Source organism: Anopheles coluzzii, chromosome 2 (assembly GCF_943734685.1).
Source record: "Anopheles coluzzii chromosome 2, AcolN3, whole genome shotgun sequence".
Classification (NCBI taxonomy): domain Eukaryota; kingdom Metazoa; phylum Arthropoda; class Insecta; order Diptera; family Culicidae; genus Anopheles; species Anopheles coluzzii.
In genome coordinates, this window is record NC_064670.1 from 125579227 (window position 1) to 125600171 (window position 20945).

Consider the following 20945-nt stretch of genomic DNA (forward strand, 5'->3'; position numbering starts at 1 on the left):
TTACTTATTCGCAATTTGTGGTGCTATTTTTTTATGTTTTATTAACATTTCTTGTACATATACTACCGTTTGACTTCACGTGGAAAACGTGCTTCAAGTATGTTTTACATTCGCCCCTCCTCATATTTGTTCTTGTTAACATAGTTACACATGTGTGTGGCAATTTTAAAATTAAATATAACAATACACTATTTAAAAAAACATCGCATAATTCACAAGTGGCATTCTCAGGGCATAGGCATAGGCATTCACCGTAGGGGTGAAATGCTTTGTCAGTTGGGAATTTTGGCTGTAAGCGGATTGCATATCTTTAGGCGCTTTCGTTTAGGGGTGGTTTCGGAGAATGATGGCAGCGCAGCTAGTGGAGAGAAATATGCAATTCCGAGAAAATCGGCACATTGAGCATGCTTATAGGAATGGATAGGGGCTGTTTATAAATTATACACCCATTTCAACCCTGCCACTAGTTGAATGTATTTGAAATATCGCTTTATTTGCTAGCATCAAACAAATAAAAATAGATTCTCTTTTACCTAAACAGCAAACAGCGGTAACCCTGTACATTTTCATTCCACAAATGTCATTACAACGAAAGGGCGAGTTCATGCAAACCGGGTTGCTGTCAGAAGATCTGTCAGTGATCGGCACCGCTCCATTCCCAATCAACATTCATTCATTGAATGAACCATACAGAAATCACCTACATATGGTATTTATTTGATACGAATTATTTGAGCTAAAACATATATGCATTAAATTACGCACATCAAATTATTGTTTGTTAAGTACCAATCAAGTATTGTTCGAAATGCCTTGAAGTCTCTTCTGCTGAAAACTCCAAATTAACCAACCGAATTTGTTGGACCCTTATTCAACCTACAGCGAAGGGTTCATTTTCCGTGAACCGTACAGTACAGTTCATCGTAGGACTGGCAGGGCCATTGGATCACTGCAGCATCAACGATCGTCAACAATAGCAGCAGAGCAGGAAAACAAAGCACACCTACATTTCCCTCGACTCATTCTGCTTTCGCGTTTCGCTCGTTGCGCTCGTTTCTTGTTTCTTCCAACTGCCGTAGTTCACCTGTTTGTTTTTGCGCGGTGGAAATCAAACCCCATGGAGTGCGTATGTTTGATTTAATTACACGGCGGAAGGTTTGTGCAAAACGCTCCACTGGAGGTGGTTGTTGTTGTTGTTGTGTAGATAAAGAAGTGTGTGTGTGTGTGCAGTGAATACGCGACTGTCGAACGCGTGACCCTTGTAGGCCGTTTTTTTCTTTCTTACATTCGCACCTTCCAAACGGTGAGCAGTTAGTGAATAGGAATATTCCAGTGCACGGTGATCTCCGCCATACGTTCGTCGCGCAAACGCAGATGTAGTGAAATAGTGCTGTTGCGACATTCTGTGATTCCGTGGCTCCAGCGTTTTACCTCCAGCCAGGACGCTGTCTAATTCTGCCTCAGTGCCAGTGTGGTGTGCGTGGGCAATGTAATGCGAGCGTGTACTGTGTAGTAATCGATTCTAATCTACGTTTCGTTGAATATTGTTGCGCCCCCAGCCGTGCACCGGAGGCACGAGCGGTGATACTGTGCTGTGCTGCGTGTGTGTGTTCTGGTTCTGGTGCGAGTGCTTTTCTAAATGCAATTTGCTACGGCAATCTCCAGCATCTCCCAAAGCGTCTGGGAACAGTGGAAGTACCGTGAAGCATCTTCAAATTGCCGTTCTAATAAGTAGTGCATGGATTTAGTGTGGCGCGTTTAGTGCTCGAAAGCCACACGCACACACCTACAAACAGGAAAATAAAGTACGCCAACACGCACGCACGCATACTCCCCTGGTAGGGGGTGCTGCGAAAACGATGGATGTGGAATCGGACGGATCAGAACGGTGGGAGGATTTTTTCGGTAAGTACGCTGCGTGTGATGTAAAATTTACATCGCCAACGTTCGATGCGTCACCGCCCCAAGTGCGATAGTGCAGTGCAAAGGGTGTAAAATTGAGCATTTAGAATCATATGAATCATTGCCGCATTGCCGCATAGCCGCTCTCGTAGTAGGCCTTGGCTGGATAGCTAGAAGCGCGAAGCAAAAACACGCTACTTGCTTGCTTGGCTTGGCCCCCTCGATGCACTAGACGAGAAGGAGAGCGAAAGATGCACATTGTGCTTCGGTTGGTGAAGTGTGCCTGTGTCTCGCGGCCCTAGGCAACATGAGTTTGTGCCAAAGAGATAGAAATAGAGAGAGAGAGAGATAGAGTGAGCAGGAGAGACAAACGTTGGCGGCCGAGACGACGGTGAAACGATCGATCTCGTGCAGTATCTTTGTGGAGGGCCCTCAACTCCGCGGAGTTCTCTCCCCCCGGCCGGCCGAAACGGTGTCGACGAAACGCCGAATGGGGAAGAACGATCGTGCGCTCCTTTGCTTGCTGCTGCTGGTGGTGCCGCCGGAATGTGTACCGTCCGACCGTCCGACCGTCCGTCCGTCCGACACCGTCTTCTGAAACTAAAAACCTGTTGAACTGAACCTTCCGCCTACTGCGATAGTCACCCTGCCTGCAGCCGCGCTCGCGCATCATCAAACCACCGCGAGATGTGCGCCGGGCGGTACGGTGCGCGCAACTTCGTTCGTGATCTCAATTTTTACAAACGGGCGCACTTTAACCAACCCACCCCGTAGGTGGTGGCACAGAGTGGACACCACCGACCAATTCTGGCGTCTTCGGTCCCATCGGTTGTGCTACCGGTGGTAACGACGATTGCGTTGCGTTGTGTGTCCAGATTTGCTTTCCTGGATGGCTGCCTTCTTCACGCCCGACGCCCACCTCGACACGGTGGCAATAGGTAATCAGTAGTGTGGAGTTCAAAAACCGCCTGCCCCGAACCGTCTGACTGCGGAGAGAAGTCTGTGCAGAGAGAGAGAGAGAGAGAGTAGCGCGTACAGCAAGCAAACAAGGTCAGCCGGTCAGCCGGCTATAAATCGCGCATGATGCCTGTAATTAGTAAAAACCAGAGCCTACTGAGACGATGGCGACGATGATGAGCGGCTTACAACTATGCCGCGCACGATTGGTGGTGATTGACCAGCGCGCGTGGAGAGGAGGCCGTCGTCCTTCGCCGGCAAGTGATTGATCATCGCGCACCCTCTCTCGATTTACCAACTGTCGCCAGTTTCGCCAGGCTCCAGTAAAACCATCTGCCTCAAAATCTGTCGCCGGCTTACAAAAACAAAGCTTTAACTATCAACATTACATGGCGGTGTCCCCTTGGGATTGGGACATCTTTATGTGTTTTCGGTCGGCAAATGATCGAACGACTCCAATCTTACTAGCTCGTGGATTAGCCAAACAAGGCTACATTAACAATCCCGCAAAAAAAGAGAGGAACACACACACACACAAGTGGCGCTGTTGATGATAGACATCAAATCCACACCAAATGCTGTCTGAAATGCTTCTTGTCTGTGGTCTTCTCCCTTACTACTGTCTGGGAAAATTCAATTAATCATCGCAAATATTTATATTTTCCTATCGCTTCACTGGAGAGCGCCCGTATCGCGCGTCCATATGAGCCAGTGGGGGGGTTTTTTCCTACTAAAACGCGCCCATCCACTCGAAAAAGGGGTTTATCGTCGTCGGACGGCAGTCGGAAATTGTTTGCTCTCGATCGTAGCGGACGGAAATCTTGAATCATTTTCGATCGGTTGCGCTTTTCAAGAGGATCGCTTATCAGATGATTTGTGATTGCCGTACTTCCCGCTACCCCGAGACCGCATATCCACTCTACCTTTCCGGGGACAGGGGGACCGCCTTCCTGGTTACCTCTTTCGTCCGGTGTTACTGGGTGTGTTACCCGGACCTCCTATCGGGTGAACCGGGGCTTGTGGTACTTGTCAGGTTAACGTAACGTAGGTCTTGTTTGCGTTTCCTGGCGCGCTGATGTGGCGCGAAACCAATGTTCTCCTATCGTACGCGCCGAACACGACGAAAGCTGATAATGCGGGTTGTTCAGATTTTGGTCCGCAAGGGTCCGCCGCTCCCCCGGACAAGGGACGCAGAGCCAACGATTACATAATGATTGTATTCTTTGTACCTTAAAAGCTTAAAATTGTTGGTTTTTGCCTGTAATTGGTAGTGTTCTGAGGTGGTGTTACATGACCTCCAAGTGAGGTAGTTAGTGTTTCCTCCTATATTGCTATACAACTAACAAATTAGTAGCCACCAACATGCACGAGCACAAGGCCAACTTAAGGCAACACACATGAACTCGGTCGGGTGTGGAAAATCACGCGGCTGTCAAGAATGTCGTCGTTGTCGTCGTTCTGCGCCTCTTCGTTCCCCACACTGTCCTAAAAGCTGTCCAACGCAATCACATGTCTCCAACGGCTGCCGTGTGGTGATCTGTGCACAACTGAACTGAACTCTACCGTGACGCTTGTACACTGCGTAGAAGGAAGCCGCCCTCCGCCCAGAGCAGAATACCCTCCCCCCACCCCTCGCAACCAACCAGAGCACGGTTGTTTATGCGTCTATTTCCGGTGACTTTGCGTACGTCCGGAAGTTCTGTCGCGCTGGCTGTCGAAAAATAGCATCCCCCCCATCGGATCGTGGGATTTTGTAATATATTCAAACAAACTCGATGTCGCAATATAGGGCTGGCCAATCCGGAATGAAGGAAAGCAACAACAAAATGGCTGCAAAAAAAAGGTGCAAGAAATGGGTATGATTAATTGGCATCTTGGCACCACCAACCAACGTCGGGTGATGATCGGGCACGATGGAGGCATTATGCTAAATAAATGACACTCTAATTATGCTTGGGCGCGTGAAATCCATTACACCCCGCTCAGGGGCCTGTTTATCGCAGCAAGCCATGACCAAGACGACGACGACGACGATGACGACGAACATTAAGCGATTAAAGTGTTGGAAAAGCCAGCGTGTGGCAAAGCGACAATCTTTCGATACAACAGTAGGCGCTGGTCACTTCTCTCGTCTCGTCGGTCGTCTACCCTGGGCCGAATGACGAAGACGTGGACCGTTCCGTCCGTTCCGATGCGATGCCAAACAGAACGGGTCACATGTGGGTAATGCATGCACAATCATAATCAGATTGTCGCGAGTATCCACACACACACACATGCACATGCACACACACCGAACAGGCTTCGGATCTTCCGGAGTGAAATTATGCAAGCAGGCAGCTCTGGCAGCACTGCTCACTGGCCAAAGTCCGCGTCAAGTCCGCCGCGTTCGCATTGGTCGGCGCCGGAGCGCGTGGGTTGCATTGCAATAGGCGCCGCCATTGCCGCCAGGTTTCGCTGTGCTTTCGCTGCGGGCCTGTGGTCGATCGGCCAGCGATTAGAAGAAAGGGCTCTTTCTCTCCTTTCACCTCGCCGTGTATAGGGTTTCAGGGCCGCGCGCGCATTGATGTGTGGTGTGTGGTAGAAGCGGTCGTGGCTGCTGCTGCTGCTGTTGGCGGGGTTTCTCCTACCCCATCGATCGTGTGCATCTTGGCGCCAGGGGTTGGCACAAACGATACATTTATAGGACGCTGTTTAAAGTGATAAATAGCTCGCTTAATTGCAATGGCTCACTCAATGTTAACGCGGGAAAGGGAGAGGTTTTTTGCGCGAAACCCTATCGACAACTCGCGCCAGCGGTCAGTAATTGTTGGTTTTATGTTTATAGCTCAACTTTAATTTCCTTCAAACAGATCAATTTAGAAAATGAGCTCTACAAATGGACGAAGGGTCCACCTTACCAACAATCCACAACGATCAGTTCGATCGATCTTAATAGAACCCGTAATGCTGGTCTCCTCATCGTCACCTTTTCGGGTTTTTTCACATGACACACGACCAGTGCACCAACCAAAGCGGAAAGCGATTTGCCTAAATGGCCATGAATAGCAGATTCTGACCTCGGGGTCTCGGGAGATGAAAACAGATGAACTTGATAACGCCGCCGCCCCGATTATACCGGGAATAGACCCCCGGGCCCTTGCGGACCTCAGTGGTGTCGAGCCAAAGTTATGGTAAATGACTCACGATCCAGGCATGCATATTCTACACTGAACATGCAGAGGGGGGGAGTAAATTCACGCCATCCGATTTTGTATGCATTCCCAGTTCCGTGCCGTACTCGAGGAGCCGCACAATTCAAAGTGGATTAAGATTGATGCAAACAGGCACGAAGCGGCCATATCGGCGTCGGTCTCCGTGGCGTGGTACTGCTGCTGCTGCTGGTCTGGGGACGGAGTGGTGTTGTGTTATGGTGCATGTGTGTTGCGAAAAAAGCCCCACAGCCCTATGGGAGGGGGACGACGGCACGTTCGATAAGTTTGTCGCGACAAGCGAACGTTCGTCGTCGCGTCGACCAACACAACAACCACAACAACAGCATAGAGCGAACACAATCTGCGTCCACGAATGCGCAAATGCGTTCTACGTTGCAGCGCGAAGGCGGCTACTACCCCCGTCATGTACCGGACGGAAGCGACACTGGAAACATGTGATACGTCGGGGTGATCGGCAGACAGGCAGGGCAGCAGTGGTAGCGGCAAAGGGCAAATCATCTACCTCGGCGGGGCGTACGTGTAGTAGTAGTAGTGGTGTTAGTTACCACGGCTCACCAATATGTCACCACGAGTCACCGTTGGAGGAGGGGGTTCACGTGCACAAGTGTGCGGTTGAGCTTATTAGTTCCCTTGCTAGCACGGTGACGTACAATCCCTTGTGCACCGGAACGGAGGAATCGGAGGAAGAACCATGGCACACAAACACAGGCACAGGAGGAATGAATTAAACGAGCGAGTGCGGGTGTGTACCAGAGCATGAGGGTATTGTGTGTTTGGTTTTGCTTCCGCGCATTCGAACCAGCCGGTGCGCAACGTTAAATTGCTCAAACGTCGCCCTAACGATCGCGCGATCGCGCTTTGCGGAAGCAGGGGAGTGCTGACAGCAGAATGGATGCAAATGAAGAAGGGGAAGGGGGATGGGAGGAGAAGGTGCAATTTGAATGAATTCCGTTTGCACCACGACCACTACACCATCATCATCCCCTAAGTGCACGAGAGTTTCATAGAGCGAGAGAGAGAGAGAGAGAGAGAAGGAGAGCTAGAAAGTGAGCTTTAATACGGATTTGACCTCAGTGGAGATCGCGCACCCCATTACTACTAGACCTACTATGTACCTGCCCTAGGCAGGCTGGAAGCGGATGCGCGGCCGCAAAAGAACAGCATGAAAGTGGAATGTTTTCTGATAAGACGTTTATTGGCGGTAAACATAAAAAGAGAATCCAGTGCAACGCGGGTCCGAGAACGACGTCAAATTCCGATGGCAGATTCTCGTTCGACGGACGCACAGAAGAAACACAATAAAGCACAATCGATCGTGCAGTCGAAGCAGAAGAAGAAGAAGAAGAAGAAGAAGAAGAGGCGAACTAAAGGTTAGGCATGCAAACTGCACCGAACCATGAAAATGTCAACCGTCTGCAGCTCCCCGGAGCAAAGGAGGCCGGCTGGGAAGAGAACGAAGCATTACTCACAACTGCTTACTGCTCCATCATTGGTTGCTATGATGGCTTTTGCCGCTTTGCCCTTATGGTACTTGATCGAGATGCTTCAGACTCCAGAGGCAGCAGTGGTGGAGAAATTGAAGACCCTCCCTCCGCTCCCCCCTCCCTCTTCTCCTGCTTCTTCTTCTTCTTAAACTGTTGCAATCGAAAGTCACTCCCTAATTCCGGTTCTGATTCGCTGACCAGCGTCAGCGACCTTTCACCCTTTCTACAACGGAATGTGCTGTACCCCCTCCCCCCGAGGTCGATCACCTTACGCGAAGAGGGCTATCATGTGCTAATCCTGCTGATCAAGTTGAAAACTATAGTTAAAAGGTGCAGGGACAAAATTTACGATCGACAGTTTTTGACAACTTGTACTTACCGTGATGTATCTCATCAGTGATGCTCTCTCTCTCTCTCTCTCTTTCGCCACTGCCATCACCATTTGATGGGGGTTAAAAGCATACATTCGTCATCGTCGCATCGGTTTGGCATGATCGGTGGGCGAGCAGGAGGGTGAAAGTTGTGGTTCGTTGCCGTTGTCGTTCTGAATGCTGAAGAATGCAGATTGTTGTCTTAAATGAAGCGTGATTTATCGTGTTTCGAAAGCTCCACTACCACTACTACTCTTTGCCTTTGCCTTTGCCGTTGTAAGATGAGTGCAAAGAATGTTGTGCAATGTTGGGCCCAAACACACAGGCCACAAGAATGCACACTTTTCGGTTTGAATGGAGGGGTGCCCGAGACCCGTTATAGTTGCGTCTGTCTGAAGCTGTCTGTGTCGGTGGGTTGCCATTCGGGGTGAGAACGTTTTCCCTTTTAGCATGTTGCTCTCGTGCAATTGTGCCATTGTGTGCCATTTGGCGGCGGCGACGGAGCCATGGGGCCACACAGGGGGGAGGGCGCGGATGTGTCCTGTTGCAGCCCTGTTACAACAAGCGTCCCGTGGAGAATAAGTCACAATTCTGGGGCAAAAGTAAGAGGAGAATATCGTGCCAAAGTGGCATTCTGAAGCATATTGAAGTATTTTGCTAATGAAAGCACCCGAAAGCACCATAGTCGTAGTCGATTGTTCTTGTTTGGAAGCAGCATAACACACACACCCTCCTTTCAAGGCTTATTGGCGTGTCTCTGTCTGCGTGCGTGTGTGTGTGCTAGTACTTTGCATGTTGTATTCGCCCCAACACACTATCCGATACGTTGATAAGCGAATAAATCATCAGCACCATATGGGACCGCGCGCTCTGTTGGGGCGTCACACGATATGAGTTCACGTCGCGCCCAGCAGTCCAGAGTTGACGTTTTAGTTAGTGGCCGTGTCTCTGCGTGGCTGCACCGTTCGCGTCCTCTCGTGGTCCTATCGTAGGTACTAACACACGTATGACCACATCATCAGGAACCACCTCTCGGGTCGCCTATTGCCATCGCAGCAACTAGCAGTTAGTTGTCGTTGGCGCGAGTGCGAGTGACATCGCGTGACAACCCCAGGCAAAGGCTGTCTGTAGGGCTTTTGTTCCAGTTGTCCGCCCGGCCCCCTCCCGTCGAAGGTAAATAGAGCTGCTAACTAGCTGGCTTAACAGGAACTTGCTTGGACGCGAGACTTGCTGTTGCTGTTGTGTGGTTTTGTTTTTTAACCCCTTCCTCCGCAGATTGTGTTTGATGATCATAGTTGATCGTGAAAAAAGTGCTAATCTTGCTTCCAGATCGTTAACTTGTTTCCTAGAATCCAAATCTTTACACTGATTCATTTCAGTGCAAACTAAGTTTTATGCGATGTTTTGAAACAGCTTTAACTGGGTTTTGGCCGTACACAAGACAAGGGACAATTCTCGCAAACGTCTCTGTATCTTATCGCTATCGCTGCCGTACGTACGAACGGACCACTACGACCAAGTTGGCTGTGATAGGTGTGTTCGTGCTGTATCTAAGCGTGCTGTAGCGAAGGGCAACCAACCAAAGTCCCAAAGTGTGTGTCGAAGGTGGCGCTGCTAATGCACTCTGACAATGTAAGTGCCCCATCCTCAGTGTGATTGTCGGCGCGGTGCACAAGCTTTGCAACTTTACTTCTACCCCTTGCGCGGGGTAATCAATGCGCTATTACTTAGTTTAGTGCCGTACCGCGTGAGTCATTTGCGATTTGTTGTTCACTGTAATCAAATTTTAATATTCCTATCACGTATGTGAGTGAGTGTGTTTGTTTGTTTGTGTATATTTGTATGTGTGTGTGTATGTGCATTGCGTAAAAAAGGGGTGCCCACATAAAGGGGTGCGTAAAAAAGGGGTGTCCACATGCGTAAAAAGGGGTGTGCGCTTTCGTTATCGCCATCGCCTACTGAGGGGTGGGTAGTGTTGTGCTACTGTTGTCATCGCAATGTTGTGTGTGTGTGTGTGTCGGTCAATCGGCGTCAAAAACGACACGGATGTACATTTTGTCCCATTATGTAAAAAACAATCCTGCCTGCAGCCGCCCCGGCCATTGCATGCATGGATGCGGAAGCGGACGTGTATGCTGCTGCGCTTCGTACGTTGATTTAATGAACTCGTTTTGCCCACACCACCTCTGTCGGCACCGTTTTGGCAGACGGACGGTACTTTCCATTGTCCCCGGTAAGAAGCTGAAACAGTTTTGGACAGTTTCGACAGCTGACTAATGAAAGGAAAGGCTTTTCGTCGTCGTCGTCAGCGGACACCAGATGTGTAACCTGCTGGAGGTGTGTGTGTGTATATGTGTTTTGCCGATGCCCAATGGTTGCTTGACATGCTCTGGACATGACAGAAACACACGGTGAATTAGTTCATCGTTGCGGCACATATCAATCATCAGGCTGCTGGATCGTGCTGCGGCTTAAAGAAACGCCGCAAAGAAAGGTGCACCACGCCTCGGCGCACGATCGAGCCCGGAACTGTCACAGGTGATTGCTTGTTTGGTTGGGGTTTTTTTTTCTTCGGTAGTAGTGCTCTCTCACCGAAAGCAGCAAGGATACTGGAGCGATAAAACCAACTGCACTCACCTGCCTTATATGGTAGTTCACCAATTTATCATGCTCCCCAGACAACTCGCGGCTCTTTTAGCGTCAATTTTTGACCTTCGAATATTGCCATTGAATGGAGACATCATCATCGTCATCATCATCATCGCCATTGGCTGGAAGATCAGGGTATGCATAAAGCTCTCTACATAATTGCCCTCTTCGCGACCACCCGTGTGTCCTTGCCCGTAGATGACAGTTAAGAGGAGAAGGTATGAGCGATGTTGCCAGCGAGGTGCCTGACGATCGAGCGGCGATCGTACGGCGGTTGTGTAATAACGTGACCATAGCCTGATTATCGCCGATAACACCTTCGTTATGGGACGCTTTTGATGGGGTTTCAAGAACGAACGAGGTACTGCAGCATAAATCGTAAATGCGGCGGATTTTTGGTTTGCGTTTTGGTTTGTTTTGTCCACCCCAAAAGGGTACTGGGACAAATGGAAACCGGTTTAGCGCAATAAAATGATAACAATTAAAGTAAGCACCGCACCGCACCGGTAACTACTCAAACCAATATGTTTCTCATCTGGCCTTGCGTGCAACTCTGTGCTCATATAATATCGAAACCCATTACAGTTTGATGTTGGAGCACAATTTAAAGGGCACGCACAGCTGTTGCCTTATTTGGAGAGCAGACAGAAGAAAAAAACTAACGAACGAAACCAAACTCCACTTTCCCATCTGGGTCTGTGTGGCGCCAAGAACACGCGTAAAGTGCGCGCGCGGTGGGTGAAATAGGACTCCCAAAAATTCACCCTCAACCTCTACCAGACTACAGACTACGCCTTTTCCGACACGTGAACCGCCATTCAGAAGCCATTTTTAGCCGCCGATGGAAGCTGCGTGCATTTTTTCCTCACTTCATTAGTCTTTCATGGTGCTGATGATGATCGTCGTTTTCGGTGACTTGGTGCGCTTAATGATTACGAATAGCCACATAGCAGTTAGTGGTGGTGGTGGTGGATTTGTGCATAGAAAGTCCACTGAAGTTTTCCATGTGCGTCGTCGCTTCGCTGAGATGGATGGGCGCGATTTGTTCGAACCTACGGAACGGAATGTAATGATGAGTATTTTGAGATCATGGGAAGTGAAACGATCACTTCACGATCACTGCCCTTACCCGTGCGAGTGTGTGTGTGTGTTTGTGTGCGAGAGAGTATTAAATTTTTATGGTTAAAACAGTCCCTCAATCCCCCTGCCGCCTTTAGTTTGCATTTGGTTGCCCAAAAGAGATTTTTATGCGTTTATTACGATTTTGCTTTGATTGATGGGATCTCCACTTTATAGCGCACTGTCCCGTACGCGCGAATCAAACGAGAAGCTTTTGCGATGCATCTTGCATTCCCCGCCTTGGGTTTGGGGTAATAACATGTCTACTGCTGCAGGCACTGATGTGATGCACCACTGCACACACACACTAAAACGGTGGTTGGACGGTACCATTATATGGCAAAAAACCATTAAAATGTAATCTATAAGTGTGCATTTGCCCTCTCCCTCCAAAAAAAGAACAACCGATCGACGACACTCGATGCAACACAAATATGGGAATGCATTCCTTTGTTTAATGGGACTAATGTTATGAGTATCGGAAAGAGTGCACAAGCTTATATGTTGCTCAAGCGAAAATTTCTAAACTTTCAAAAGAACCTTACATCGATTCGAAGTGATCACTGCTCTATTGGCTTATTGTCGATCATTTACGTATGGCATATTAAGAATCCATTAGTTTTGTAACGTTTCTATAAATGGAAAGCATTTAAACTGTCTTTTCAAAAGAGATGCAGATCATCCCATCAGAAGAAAAAGGGGATTTTTCCACCATGTGATCGTAGCCTCTCGAGTTCGAGAATAGTTTCCCCGCAAGGGAGATCAGTCTCCTGCAGCACACAAATTCCTAGTGATCACCACTGAACCACGATAATGCACCGCACGTGCGCTTGTCGTGATGGCAACGTGGTGATGGTGGAGTGGTGTCTGCTGGTGCTGTTGAGAAAAAAGTGGTAATATAATGCGCCCTCTCGATCGTGATTCTTATGCGTTTCGATGATGACGCGATAGCGACACCGCCTGCCTTCCTTTTGAGTGTGGCCCTATGGCCCGTCCTTTCTATCCACCTTCGCCACCCAGAAACTCTGGATACCACTCGCGCATTATTGGGCGGGACAGCTATTTTAAGCTTTTATGCTAAGAAAAACACACCGTCACGAGAAAAGCGTATGCTCCGATTCCTTAGATGTGCTGTGTGGTGGTCGATAGATCGGTTTTAGGGTGGTAGGAATGGAGAGAGAGGGGGAGAGAGAAGGACGGAGCGTCGGCGAGATTGAACATATATTATGCAAGTGTTGAAAGCAATCGCCCCCAGCATGGACAGTTGGACCACCATCAAAGAGGAACTGTCGCATTGTTTTCCTTATCGATGTACGTACTCGCCTCCTTTGCAGTGAGCATTAAAATGAAAGTGTGGCGTTTATTACGCACCTTCAAGAGTGTAACGACTAGAAACAACCTTTTTTTTCATTGCAAGTAAGAAGCAGCTGCTCTCCCTGCCTGTGTGGTTGAACGGTTTTTTTCCCACTTCATTTAACATTTTGATAATCCTCATTTAATCGGTGTCGCGGGTTATAGTGCTTTTCTTTTTTTGGAGACACTTCCAAACTGCCTCGCCGCCACAACAGATTTTCGTCCATTAAAAGCCCCCGCAATGTGACGTTATCCGTCAACGCCGCGGACCCGGGCCGGTCTGGTCGGTTTGAGTGGGATATGGGCGTGTGCAGCAAACTGCATGCATTTAACCGACATTGACATACACCCAGAAAGCGTTATTGACACACACACGCGCGCGCGCGCATACGCAGAGTTCACGCAACAGGAACCACTCGACTGCAGCGCACAGCACTGTACCGTCGTGCGCATTCAGTGACACGCGGGCGGTATGTGGTCGCCGTTGCCGTCGTGATGGTCGGATTGCTTGGATTGGTGCGTTTCACGTGGGAAGAAAGTGAATGAAATTTAAAAAAAGGGAAAAGAGTTGAGAAAGAAGGTTTTTTTTCCGCTCCTACTTTATTTTTGGGAATATAAATTTCCCTTCGATCAGCCGCAAAAGGGACAAAACCCACCACCACCAGGCGGACAAACGACAGTGAGTGTTTCTTGAGTTGTTGTTTTTTGTTTCTTCCTCCTCCCCAACTTCCTCTCGAAGGGGGGGGGGGGGAGGAGCTTCCTTCGTATCCGACACCTAACAGATCGCCCAACAACACCAACAACACACCGTACGAACGACGGAGAAAAGCTCGACGCCTTTGAGAATGAAGGTGTAAGAAAATTGTGTATAATGAATGTGACGTGTCTACAAAAATAAATATCAATAAAACGCCGAAAAACGCTTGTTTTTGGGGCCTGTTTGTCTCACACTTCTCTCTCTCTCTCTCTCCATCACTCTTGTCTTGTCTTGTCTGGGGTTGGACCGGCGAAGCAAAGTGATAGGCGACAAGCGAGACACAGGGAAATGTTGAAAGAAGCTACAAATTATACTGCGGCCCACATGTCTGACCACCCTTACCACCCACATAAGCACACACGCACACGCACCTAAGCAAACACCTAGAGCAGCAACAGTCGATCGATGACAGTCGATCGCTAATACCGCACGTTCGAATCGGCGTTGGTGGTGATAAGATCGACGGCGGATCGACGCTCTACACTCTGTTCAACTTATTGGATTGGTGTTGGGAAAATATACACATTTATCAAACCTTTTGCCCGACGCAAAACCGAGCCCGGGTCGGGAATATGAGAGCCGGAATGATTAACTCGCTGCACACCATAAACTACATCTGTTTGTTTATTTGCTTTGCAGGAAGCAGCACCGACATTGGCCCATCGGTACTGGGCTACTTGGATACTCTAGCCAATAACTTCAGCGAGGAAGCTAAGCAACTAGTCGAATCATCCAACAACAATAAACTGCAAACGCCGACTGCGACGGCGCCACCACCACCACCATCATCTCCCGCCGTAGCGATCGTGCACCCGCTGAAAAGGGTGGCCGTGCATGTGATCAAGCACGATACAACATCCGCTGGTAGTGGCGGCGGCGGCGTGTTTGAGGGTAGCGAGCACCAGCGAACAGTGGACGGTGGAGAATATCCCGCTCGCAGCAATCTTTTCAGGTCAGCAGGTCTGCCCCCACCCAGCAACGGCGAGCTAAACGCGGGAAGGGTTAAAAAGTTCTCCGATAAGTTCTTCAGTCTGGTATCGCCCAATGTGCAACGGATGGTGTCCAACACGACGGACGTGAACGGAACCACCAGCAGCAGCAGCAACAACGGCGTGGAATCGTCCGTCTTCATACGCAATCATGTCCAGTCAGCGTCCTTCAGTGCTGCGTCTAGTCGAAAACCTGGCAGACAGATGGGGACTACTCTGCCGCTGCAAGTAACCGGTCACAGCCATAAGAATCTGCCGCTGTCGAAAAACATTGCCAAACTGACGCACGTGAACAGTGAGCTGATGATGGATCACTCTGTTGACGCCCCGATAGCGCCTGCCAGGTACAGGCAGCACCGGGAAGCCGTGATTCGTGTGCCAGGTGGTCAGGAGGATAAGGAGGAGACCGTGGTAATGGATGGTAATGGAAACATTGCCACCGAAAAGCGTCGCCAGAATGCGCCAGCGGAAGAGCTGCAGAACGTGTCCGCACTGCAGCTCAAGATTCGTTCTCTTACGGTGGAGCTAGAAAACGGTACGGATCCTACTACTACTACCGGACCATCATCTTCAGCGGCCAGTCCCGTCCAAGCCAAAGAGATCGGAGACCCGATGGACAGCGATGTTGTGCTGAGAGGCAACGCAGCAAACAGCGGCACCACTATCGATAACGCGTTCGTCGAGAACTGTGTCGACCTGGTGGAGCATCGCAATACCGTGGTCGAGGCGTGCAATTTCTATCCCAACCTTGGCCGTACTGTTCCGCCGAGTCCGGACGATCGGCGCACCTTGGCAGAAGCACGGGCAAAGCTGCTCGATGCGAACAGCAACTGCAAAGCAGCCATTCCCGCCTCGCCCAAGCTGAACACGCGCATCGCCAACGAACAATGCACCTCTACGTCAACCCCGAGCTTGGACACCAGCGTCGGAAATGGTTCGCAATACTCTAGCAAAGCGTCGCTGCTGATCCCACCCAACACGCCCGTGCTTAGCTCGAGACCGCTGTCGGCCTCGTCCATCTGTTCCTACTCGTCCAGCACCAGTTCGTCCGGCTCGGAGCACCATCTTCCCGGTGGCAAGGGCAGTGCGCCCGGCTCCTATCAGGCCAGCGTGGAAAGTCTGGCCGATCACAGCGAACCCGAGCAGCACGGTGGCAACCTGCTGCTCCTGCGACACTGCGATGCAACTGAGCTGGCGCCGGGCACTGGTCCCGTCATCGGTATGACGATGTGCGAACGGGCCGTGCGGGAAATTATCGATTCCGAGAGCAGCTACGTGAAGGATCTGGGTCAGGTTATTAGAGGGTAAGTTTTGAGCATAGAGAAACACACACCCGGAAACACACCCGGTTACAACTGATCTCTCGCCGTTTGCAGCTATCTGGAGGATTGGAAAGAACGGGCCTGCCTGAAGCACGATCAGCTAAAGGTGTTGTTTAGCAACATTCAGGAAGTGTACGATTTCAACTTTAAGCTACTTAACCGACTGCGCGAAGCCAAAGGCGATCCGGTTACTATTTCCAACTGCTTCATCGATCTGCACGCCGAGTTCTGTTGCTACACTACCTACTGGTATGTTTGCTAGCAGCCACCTCCCCCTGCTTGCATTGTGTTGTGCATTATCATTTATCTCACATCAAACACTCACTTACACCACCACCACTTCCTCTCCTTCGCCTTGCAGCACCAGCTATCCGGAAGCCATTTCCCTGCTAACAACGCTGCTGCAAGCGACGCACACGAACGCGCTGCTCGTTTCCACGCAGAAAATGCTCAAACACACACTGCCGCTGGGGTCGTACCTGCTGAAACCGGTGCAACGGATTCTGAAGTATCATCTGCTGCTGGATGTAAGTATGGTCAGTGCAGGAATGTTCCGCGGTCGGATTAGTCAGTGCGCGCAGCAAGATTGTGATCTGAAGGTCACGCTTATTGATTGGAGATCGCGGACGCTCGCTCGATTCAATCACTTACGATCATAAATCATTGCCTTTAATGTACTCTACACCGCACCCCTTACTTACCTAGCTCTCGGATCTACAAGAGCAGTTCCCGTTTTCATTTGTCATACTTGGTCGATCGCTCAGTAAAAGTGCACCTCTCTCTCTCTCTCTCTCTCACCCCTCGATCCTTTCTCTTTCTCTGTATAGAATTTGCGCAAACACTGCAGCGACCAGCAAGTGGCATTGGCGCACGAGCTAATGAAGAAAGTCGCACACAACATTGATCAGGTGAAGACGAAGCTGGACCAGGCGCGGCTGGTGAAGGAGCTGGCGGGCATACTGGACGGTTGGCTCGGCCCGGACCTGTCCGTGTTGGGCGATCTGCTGCACGAGGGTCGTCTGCTGGAGCACAGCAAGCCGCGCATTGTGCTGCTCTTCCAAACCATGCTCATCATCGCGAAGCCAAAGGAGGACAAAAGGCTACAGTTTCGCGCTTACATACCGGTAGGTTCATTTAACGACGAATCACCCACCCCCCCCTCCCCTCCCTCTCTCACAAACACACACACACATACACACGCTCACCTCTTTTCGTTTGTTTGATATGCAGTGCAAGAATTTAATGCTGGTCGAGCATCTTCCCGGCGAGCCGGTCTGCTTCCGCGTGATCCCGTTCGACGATCCCAAGGGGGCGCTCCAGCTTACGGCGCGCAATCGCGAGGAGAAGCGCATTTGGACGCAGCAGATTAAGAAAGCGATGCTGCAGCACTACTCCGACATACCGACGAGGGCGATGGAGTTGGTCCTGCAGCTCGGCGACGAAGATGGTTGGTAGCCGAAAGCCGAAATGGGTTTTCCCCCGTTGCCCATCCATAGATTTCATGTTTCTTTCTTTCGCAGAACGCTTTACAGATAAGCAGTACTGGAAGAGGCCAGCGAACAATTCGCCCATCCCGGAGTACCTCGAACGTCGGCAGCAGTTTCGCCGCAGCGAGATGCGGATGCGATCGAAGAAGAATCTGCTCAAGAAGGATGCTAGTGCTGCTGCAGTTCCACCGTCGGTCAATGGCCTGTCCGGGCCCTCGTTCCGATCGTACTCGAGCGACTTGGAAAGTGTCCCCCCTGCCGTGTCATCCTCCAATCAGCGCCACGAATCACCATCCAACGAGGACTGCAAGTGTGATGCGGTGAAGCGTCAACTGCAAGAGGAGATCATCAATCGTCCAGCAAAAGACGCAACAACGACGGCCGGCTCAAAGACCTCCCCACCACCACCAAAGCCCGCTCGCAGTCGATCGGAAACGCGATGCGGACCGGCCGATGATGAGGAAGAGCGGCTGCTAAAGTCTTTGTACGAGCGAAGAAAGCTTTCGGCGCCCACAAAGCGTGGAGCAAAGATGAAGGAAAGCTTTGCTAGCATTCGCTCGTACAACAGCACCATGATACCGAAGCGTATCAGCGACATACGGAAGCGTCGACCGAAGACCCTAACAAGCAGTTCCACGTTCTACACGGATCTGGAGATAAGCAGCGAAACGAATGCGACGACGGATCACGAAACCGCCGACCCATCGATCGGCGATCGTGCCACGAGCGATGAGACGGTGGTGCAAACTGTCACAACGGCGATGGAACAAGATTGCCCAACGGCTGCAAGCAAAGCGGAATCGTCGGCCGGGGGCGATGGTAGCGGTGGTATGGAACCGAAGAAGGATTGCGAAATCATCTCGCAGCTCATTCTGGATGTGGAGCAGTTCAATAAGGTTCTAAACAAACCGGTTACGAAGAAGAAGTCGTTCGATGCTTCTAGCTGCAGTCGTCCGACGGCATTGCTCAGTTCGCAACGCAAACCCGAACCGCCGAGTACGGAGCCGCCCTGTGATGAAGATGACGATGGGGGAGTGCAGGACGAAGAAAGCAAATTGCAAACTTCCACTGTCACCCTTTCCGGGTCGGACGAAGCGGAACCGATCTACGAATCGTTGCTGCGTAACGTGCACGTACCGTACAAGTACGCTCCACCCTCGTTGGCAAGGCATTCGCTGCCCTGCGGCGAGGGTGGCTGCTCCAGCAGCAGCAATTCAGGTACGGGTTCGTGTCCGAAACTTCCCGACGATCTGGCCGTTCGAAGAACTCGCCCCGAATCAGACTATGTCACTCTGGCTTATTCGGAACTGGGCCTGCTGGAAGGTATTGCTGCGGAGGATGCGAGAAGTTTGCAGGTGAAATCTAGCAGCCAGCACATAACGCCACAGCTACTGCGTAACAGCGATACCAACATCAGTTACCATCGCGACAACAACGGGCAGCAGGGCAAAGAATCCGACGACGATGTGGAAAAGCTTGCGATGCATCATCATCATCAACCACCGACCTCACCGTCATCGGGCGGTGATCTTAGTGCACAGGGGAGCGAGAAGGTCACTGTTGTTATGAAGCAGTCTTTTCTCGAGCGACAGGGAAGCTTGAGCATGAAGAATACGGCACAGAAAAGTATTTTGCAACGATTTATCTCCCTGCACTCGACGTCCCCATCGACCGGCGGTGGCACAATGGGCAGTGAGGGCAATCTGTTGCTACATTCGCTTCAGCGCAAACTGTCCGAACCAAATGGTTCGTGCGGGGCAATCTACAAGCAGGGCAGCATGGACCTTGGCTCACGCATTGCACACCTTGACTATGCCGATCCGAAGACGCTATTCTTTCCACCCTCGGCACCGTCTAGTGCGTCGTCCGTTACGACGCTTTCGATGGGTGGTAGTGGCCCCACCGTCAACCAGAACGTGCTCATCAACCGTGCATCGATGCAGTCGGCGAATGGTAGTAACGGTAGTAACGATGCGCAACAACGGGACTCGGTGCTGGCATCGAGCTCCTCCAGTGACAGTGTATGCGACGAACACGCCATTCCCGCTGGATCATCGATGAACACCACCACCACCATCGCGTACGACGATGACGATGACGAACGGTGCTGCTTCTATGAGCGAACGGTCGAAGAGTGCCTGGAGCATGATTTTCGCGATTCCGCCGTCTACAGTGGTGATGACAACGATCGTCAACATCAGCAGCAGCGTGTGAATGGTGGTGGCATCGATCACCAGCATCTTTACGAAGCGCTCACGCCCATTGCATCGCCACCGCGTGCCAAGCAACCAGGCGAGCAGGCGGCATCGAACGGTGGTGATTCGGGTGGTGGTCCGCAACGGAATTCGGCTGCACCACCACCGATCCCAGCGAAACCGGCACATCTGGGTCTGGTGAAGCGGCCTACTTCGGCTGTGTCAGCTACGACGCCAACGTCGCCAACAAACCCAACAGCCACGACCGGAACAGGAAACAACAACAGTCGTGGCTGGGTGTTACAGCAAGTGCGAAGATTTCAGTGAAGATTTCACACTAGTATTTTGGTAACCTGTATTACATGTTTTAGTGTAACAGCTGCTGGTGGTGCTGAAACACGCCCCACGTGTGAGAAAGAGAGCATCATAACGCCGTCTCTGTCGCGCGCTCTTTCTCTCGGAAGATGGCCAAAGAAATGTAATTTCGATCAATCTAATTGATGTAAACTGAAAGGGAAACACACCCATTTTTCGCATCGGTCAGTGTGTTGGAACCGATCTTAAAATGCCTTCGTGTGTGTGTGTGTGTGTTATTGTTTTAGCACACGATACACGATAGTAAACATATAAGTAGCAAGAATATAGAAGTGCGTCAGGCCGGATCCACATCGCAACACCTAGTTTAGGCAGCAAATGCGTGCGTGTGTGCAGTTTTGCAATATATTTATCACTGCAGTTTTATCGTCTATTCGAGAAGCCCTTACTAACCATACGGCAGGCAAATTACCCCGCAATACAATAACCGTAGTGTGTAGTAGTAATGTAGTAGTGATTTCCTTTATGGCATGAATTTGCAGAAAACGGCGGAAAGCGGTTTGCCATCTTTAGTGCCTTTTACGGCGGCCTTTTAAACGTGTGCATTCTGAAGAGTTTTATGAAAGTTTATTTTTTATTTTAACTTATTGTATGTTCAAACATCACCCTTATACAGCATTGCCTTCATGCCTCCGAAGGTGAGCTAGCTATAGAGCGTAGCGCAAAGGAGAAAGTATAGAAAATTTACTAGCTGCAATCAATAAAATACAAAGTGGTAGCATTAAATGTGTCTTTTCTTTACAATTTGTTGAGAGAAAATCATGATGGTC

The 20945-nt window shown here is 50.3% G+C and overlaps 1 protein-coding gene across 1 annotated transcript; it reads left to right on the top strand.

The window, feature by feature from the left end:
* The first annotated feature begins 948 nt into the window (after nucleotides 1-948).
* Nucleotides 949-20901, top strand: LOC120951386 (uncharacterized). Its single transcript, XM_040370067.2, has 7 exons — nucleotides 949-1905; nucleotides 14447-16100; nucleotides 16173-16367; nucleotides 16480-16645; nucleotides 16946-17242; nucleotides 17349-17565; nucleotides 17639-20901. The coding sequence occupies exons 1-7, from the start codon at nucleotides 1860-1862 to the stop codon at nucleotides 20125-20127; spliced, it is 5064 nt and encodes a 1687-aa protein (XP_040226001.2). The 5' UTR covers nucleotides 949-1859; the 3' UTR covers nucleotides 20128-20901.
* Nucleotides 20902-20945: the final 44 nt, after the last annotated feature.

Coding starts and splice junctions, on each gene's coding strand:
- LOC120951386 (XM_040370067.2), top strand. CDS start 1,860: ATGGATGTGGAATCGGACGGATCAGAACGGTGGGAGGATTTTTTCG. Junction 16,646..16,945: donor AGTATCATCTGCTGCTGGAT/GTAAGTATGGTC, acceptor TTCTCTGTATAG/AATTTGCGCAAACACTGCAG. Junction 17,566..17,638: donor GCAGCTCGGCGACGAAGATG/GTTGGTAGCCGA, acceptor TTTCTTTCGCAG/AACGCTTTACAGATAAGCAG.